This window comes from Pygoscelis adeliae, unplaced genomic scaffold (assembly GCF_000699105.1).
Source record: "Pygoscelis adeliae isolate BGI_AS28 unplaced genomic scaffold, ASM69910v1 Scaffold32, whole genome shotgun sequence".
NCBI lineage: Eukaryota > Metazoa > Chordata > Aves > Sphenisciformes > Spheniscidae > Pygoscelis > Pygoscelis adeliae.
Genome location: NW_008824368.1, coordinates 338 through 6,912, shown reverse-complemented (window position 1 = coordinate 6,912; position 6,575 = coordinate 338). Strand labels below are relative to the sequence as shown.

The following is a 6,575-nucleotide window of genomic DNA, read 5'->3' as shown; positions in this document are numbered from 1 at the left end:
CACCACTCAGCTTGGTGTCATCTGCAAACTTGCTGAGGGTGTACTCGATCCCACTGTCTATGTCGTTGATGAAGATATTAAACAGTCCTGGTCCCAACACAGACCCCTGAAGGACACCACTTGTCACCGATCTCCAGCTGTATATTGAGCCATTGACCACTACCCTCTGGATGCGACCATCCAGCTAATTCCTTATCCACGGAATAGTCCATCTATCAGATCCATACCTCTCCAGTTTAGAGAGAAGGATGTTGTGGGGGACTGTGTCAAAGGCCTTACAGAGGTCCAGATAGATGACATCAGTAGCTCTTCCCTACTTGGGGAAGGCAAGGCTTGCCCTTGGTGAAGCCATGCTGGCCGTCTCAAGTCACCTCCCTGTCCTCCATGTGCCTTAGCATAGCTTCCAGGACGATCTGTTCCATGATCTTCCCAGGCACAGAGGGGAGGCTGACAGGTCGGTAATTCCTGGGGTCCTCCTTTCTACCCTTTTTAAAAAGGGTAGAAATAGGTGCAATATTTCCCTTTTTCCAGTCACTAGGGTCTTCACATGACTGCCATGACTTTTCAAATATCATGGAGAGTGGCTTGGCAACTACATCAGCCGATTCCTTCAGGACTCTGGGATGCATCTCATCAGGTCCCATAGACTTATGTATGTTCAGATTCCTCAGGTGGTCATGACCGCTCTGAGAGCAGTTACCTTCTTTGGAGGGTGAGCGTGATGTGGAAATGAAGTGAAGCCTGGCTATGTTTTTTCATCTGGCCCCAGTGACACAGAAAAGTCCCTTTCCTTACCACTGAGGGCATGCTCAGCGGCTCTGAAGGATGCATCTGGGTGGGCTAGAGTAGGTAAATACAGACTGCACCATAGTTCTTTTTTGAAATCTGCTTCGTATTATATTATCCCATCGTTTTAGAGTGCTTCATAGCATACATTCTGTCCTCTGATGCATTCTGTAAAACAGATTAATGAGACCAAATAAATAATAATGAGTCTGCCACAGTAGCTAAGCCTCAGTTCAAAGTTACATCTTTCAAGAAATGTTTTGGTAGAGCTGGAACAGTGAAGAGTCACAGTTCCAGAGATCAGACTCTTTGATAATGAGACACACAAGCAGTTTGCCATGGTTCATTAATAAACAGCTTTTTCATCTTTGGTCCAGTGTTAGTGATTAAGCGATATACTTATTCCTTGATTAAATGTTTTCTTTCAACTTGCCAAAGTTCTTGTGGGTTTCTATCCATCATTGTCATATCTGCACTGTTCTCCAAAGACCTAATTTACCTGATTTTACAGCTGAAAGTTTCTATAATTCTAGAAACCCAGGTGTTCAAAAACTCTTCCTTTTAGTCTCAGTCAGAATTGTTAGACTTGCTTTTGCTACTGTGAAAATTATAACCAAATGCAAAACACAGGCAAAAAACTAGAAAGCATAGACCGTCCTGCAGATAAAAATGAAGGACAAGTACATGGGTACTGCCCATTTTTTGTTTTGCTAAAATAAAAAATTTTCCTGAAGACATGTTGCTTTCCAAATGATGTTTAGCTTTATTGTGCTATCTGCAAATTAATTGAACAGCTCATGAAGAAACTGACATACTTGTTTATGCATAAAAACAGAGGAGTAATTTCTTCCCTTCTGCTTATTTTCAGTATAGTGGGTCAGGTGAACGGGACAGCTGGGACATGTGGCATCCAACCCTGGTGGCTGAGGCCCTGTTTGCAATTGCAAACATCTTTAGCTCCCTACGCTTGATCTCATTATTCACTGCAAATTCTCACCTGGGACCTCTGCAGATATCTCTAGGAAGAATGTTGCTGGACATTTTGAAGTTTCTCTTCATATACTGCCTTGTGCTGCTAGCTTTTGCAAATGGATTGAACCAGCTGTACTTCTACTATGAGACAGATGGAACTGACAACTGCAAAGGAATACGATGTGAAAAGCAGAATAATGCATTTTCAACGTAAGTGGCTGATCTATTTCTATCCCCCCCCTCTGCCCCCAATATTTTAATCACTTAGATGTTGTTTACAGGAAAGAGGCTGTCTGTTTTCTATTGGTATTACAGTGGTGTCCTGACAGACACATCTAAAGTTACCCTAATAAAAAATTAATTATTAACATTACATCACTCTGTAATAATGTTCATCCCATACCACAGTGAAGTCTGTACAATTTAAGATATCTCAAAAGATAAAACAATAAAATAAAGAGGGTGATAATATGAGATTAGAAAGTACATATTTAGGATTAAGGGAAAAAAGGTCACCAGATCAGAGCTTGCTTAGCCAGGCAGCTGTCGCTCTGCATTTCTTCTGTGTCTACTTGTGGGCATTAAATAAGTTTGGTGTTCTAAAACATGAAGGTTCCTTGTAAATGTGATGAACTGAGGCAGGAAAAAACATTCAGTCCAGGCTTCTACTGACCCTGAGTCTACTCCACACAATCAAATACTGTATTCTAATTTCTGTTTAAAAGTGTATTTATTTTTCTTTCACTTAAAAATCAATTTTACTTCACTCTGTTCTGTAGTTCATATATAGTACCAAAACAGTACCAAATGAATACTAATTCTCCATCTCATCTTTCAACTTCCAGTCTGAATCAAACTCCTGCTATAAATACCTGTTCCCTATTACCATCTATGAATCATATCTAGGTCGTTTTTAAAATATATTTATTACCAATGGCTTCCTTCTTGAAGTAAATATTTTTATAAAAATAACATCTTAATCAAGTCACTTTGCTCAGGCACAGCGTATTTATCTTGCATATTAATAACATCTTAGACAGGTCTAAACTTTGTGTGATCTGAACAGAAAAGCACAGGGAAATTTTTCAGAGCTGAACATTGAGGGAAGCAATATTTGCATCTGGGAAATAGTGGGGACTACTGGTACTAGTGCCAGAAGGTGGTGACAAGGCAAACTGTGATGCCTTACGGGCCTTTTCTGCAACTGTGAGCAGGGGAGAATAGTGGTTGTTCGATTTGTGCTCAGACGAGTGTAAACAATACAAGAGACTCCAGAGCAGTATTTTACCACTCATATATGCTGTATAACGGGAACAGAGATTCAGCACCTAGAGTTTCTATAAATAAAAGCGTACTGCCCTCTCAGGTATCTCTGTAGGGCAGCACTGTACTGGGTTGCATGACAAAGTTATGTTTCATACTTGATACCACATGGTGGGAAAGGGGCTGAAGTGTTAAGTTTTACCTAATTCTGAACAGCGGGTCCCAGCGTGCAGGACCACACAGGGTGGTACAAGTCACCGCAATTCAGCAGCCTCCCTGCTCTGGGTGCAGTGGGGGCAGCACTGGTGGCCCACACATCCTGTCCGGGTAACCTGCTTCTGGTGTCAGGGTGAAGGAGCAGGAGAGAGGCCATGGGGAAAACTCACTCCAATCAATCTCAAGATATGGGACCAGACAAGCAGAAAATTTTTCTAACCAGGGCCCATGCTTGTGACACTATAGTGTAGCTGAACATTGTACAAAAGTGAAATTATGTCAAGCTATCTAGTTGCAGAGGATTTTTTTAAAGTTGTTCATTGTTATTTAGCTTCCTAGCTGTTGTCCCAAACTTCTCTAAGGGAATATCATATTATTTAGTTATAAAAGCACAAGTTTCATTTGAGAGTAGCATTTTTACCTTTTTAATATCTCCATTCTTTGAAAAACAAAACATATGGTAATGATAATAATGTCCTTCTAATTATACAACTCCTTTTATCTCAGTGGCTCTCAACACTAACTAGAAATTGCATAAACTGACAACATCAAGTAGGTATGAGGATACCATAATGGTTTTAACATCTTGGTGAAACACAATCATTGAATTAGTTTTGGATCCTTGTTCTACCCTCTACAGTCAAGGCAAAGGGTCAAAATACTTCAAAGACAGGTGTCCAAAATGCAATCTCTAAAACTATATTTATCCCTCAGAAGTTCGAACAAAATTAGCCTTTTACTCGCAGGCTTATTTATAGATTCAGTATTGTATATCTAGAGGCTCAGATTTGAAACATTAAGCCATTGTTTCCCTAGAAAGATATTCCATATATGTTGCCTATATTGTGATAAGTATCATTCATCTCAATCAAGTCAAGGACTTTTGTGTGTCTGGGGGAAAACTGAACAATCTGAAAAGTATATGTATTGTTGTTATACAGCTATTCCTTTTGGGTTTTGTTTTTCAGATTATTTGAAACACTGCAGTCATTATTCTGGTCTATATTTGGACTCATCAATCTCTATGTGACCAATGTGAAAGAAAGGCATGAATTTACTGAATTTGTTGGGGCCACCATGTTTGGTACCTATAATGTAATCTCTCTGGTTGTTCTACTCAACATGCTAATAGCCATGATGAATAATTCTTACCAACTTATTGCTGTAAGTTGTTCCTTATCCTTAGATCATTTATAATATATACTTTCTCTCTGTTCCTACATCCCATGTTTCTGGCAGTAAATCTTTTTTACAGACAGGATATTGGGACAAATTCTCTGATTTGTTCTAATTCTTTTGCACTGTTCTGGAAGGACACAGAAACCAGACCCTGGCTGGATTGGACAGAGGGGCATTTCCCCACAACTCTGAATGGGGAAGAGGTGGCCCGGCTGCAGAAGCCAGCTCGTGGGTTAAGAAGGGTGTCCTGAAGCTGCTGGCAAGTGACATGGGCTACAGCCCTGCCCAAGCTGCACTGTTCAGGACCTCTCCTGAGAAAAAGACTCTGCCAAAGATTGCTCTGCCTCTACTTTATTTTTAATACAGTGTATTTATTAACCTTTAAAAGGCTGCTATTTTTGGATTTTTATATAGCTTTAATATATAATTAATAGAAATTGGATGCCCACATTTCATGGACAATTTTTGGACCCATGAACAATTCAAACAAAAGGTCATAACTTCTCATTCAGCAGTGTCTTGTTTTCTCATTTAATGAAAGCTGTCTTTATCCTTATCAGAGCTATTGGCTTATTTTTATTTCTCAGCTGTCTATTAAGGGGACTAATGAAAATAAACACTGGTTTATCATATGATAATTCAAATATGATCATGCAGAAAGCAAACAAATAAAAGAAAGCTTCACACTCTGAAGATTTTAATATGTGCCTTTTTTCTAATCTGGAAATTACAAGTTTTTCCACAAAACAAATACTGACATTTGTTTATATAATGGTAATTGGCAAAGTCTGGTACACAATATCACAACATACTAACATTCATCAAAACTCAGGTAGAATATTTTTCCTACTAGAACTTCTAAATTACTGTTTTGATTACCATATATCTGGCTAAATATTAAAGGCTAGGGCTAGATCTGTAGTTTAAGTTCTTGGCTACTATGTTTGTTGTTCAAATCTAATAATAGTGATTTAAACTTCTTGTTCAGATGCTAGGATTTAGCAATCTTTCCATGGACCTTAGTTTTGATTTTTTTTCAAACTTTTCAAAATTATGCAATATTATATAGAATCCAAAAGAAATAAAATTTCAAATAAAAATAAATTAACCCCCTCCACACACAACCTATTCCAAATATATAATTCTGAAGTAGGAGGAAAAAACCATACTTGACTCAACAGTTTTAAGTAGCCTCATGATTTGTTGGATAACCTATTTGTGAATTTCTGCAGCTGGCAATTACTAAGAGAGTGCACAAGACTTACAGACTTGTTGAAGCTGCTACACAGCAGAGTAATTAGAGTGATCTATGTGGAATAATGATGAGCTGTAACAAAACACCTCTTCCAGAAATGTAGCATTTTTCTGCTTGTAATTATCCTTTGTTGTTTGAGAGACTTTTAATTGTTTAAAAGCCTGTAGCAAGGAAAGAATGGTTGAAAGTGGATATATACTGCACATATCTAACATCTCTTTACTGAAGTAAAGCAACTTAGCTTTGCTTTGTGTTAAAGACGTTCTGTCAAAAGAAGATGCCAGTATTTTAACAAGAAAATTAATTAGTATTTCAGGGTTGTTCTAGTTTTAGGTTTTCAGATTTTTGTAGAGGTTTGTTTCACCTTCTTAACTACAGCAACATCTGTGCTGGTGTTGTGTTTCTTGTGTGCAGGATCATGCAGACATTGAGTGGAAGTTTGCTCGAACAAAACTCTGGATGAGTTACTTTGAAGAAGGAGCAACTCTGCCCACTCCTTTCAATGTCATACCAAGCCCAAAGTCTCTCTGGTATCTGATCAAATGGTTATGGAGACATCTCTGCAAGAAAAAAATTAGAAGAAAACCTGAAAGTTTTGGAACAATAGGAGTAAGTCCTGTGGTTTACTCTGCCTGTAGTCCTCCTCTTTGCTGTATAGATGATTCTTTCTCAGCCATAGAGAGCAGGGAAGCATCTGAACTGTCAGATAATGTGCATATGAGTTATAGAATAATTCTAGCAGAGAATGATGGGGTTTTTTTTTACATTCATGTCAATGTATTTGACTAAAGAGAAAACATCATTGTATTCCTGTGCAATGATGAAATGAACCATGACTGTGCCTCATCTACAGATAATGCAAGAAAGATTAAAAGCAATAAAAGTATCAGAGATCAAATATGTA

The 6,575-nt window shown here is 38.3% G+C and overlaps 1 protein-coding gene across 1 annotated transcript in view; it reads left to right on the top strand.

The window, feature by feature from the left end:
- The window catches only part of LOC103913469 (short transient receptor potential channel 4), a gene marked incomplete at its 3' end in the record, with an annotated part of 91,398 nt that extends 85,118 nt beyond the window's left edge, over positions 1-6,280 (top strand). Inside the window, exons 5-7 of the mRNA XM_009319963.1 lie at positions 1,655-1,968; positions 4,206-4,401; positions 6,086-6,280. Of these exons, the coding sequence (XP_009318238.1) occupies positions 1,655-1,968; positions 4,206-4,401; positions 6,086-6,280 (705 nt within the window). The remainder of the gene's footprint in view (positions 1-1,654; positions 1,969-4,205; positions 4,402-6,085) is intronic.
- Between the last annotated feature and the right edge of the window lie 295 nt (positions 6,281-6,575).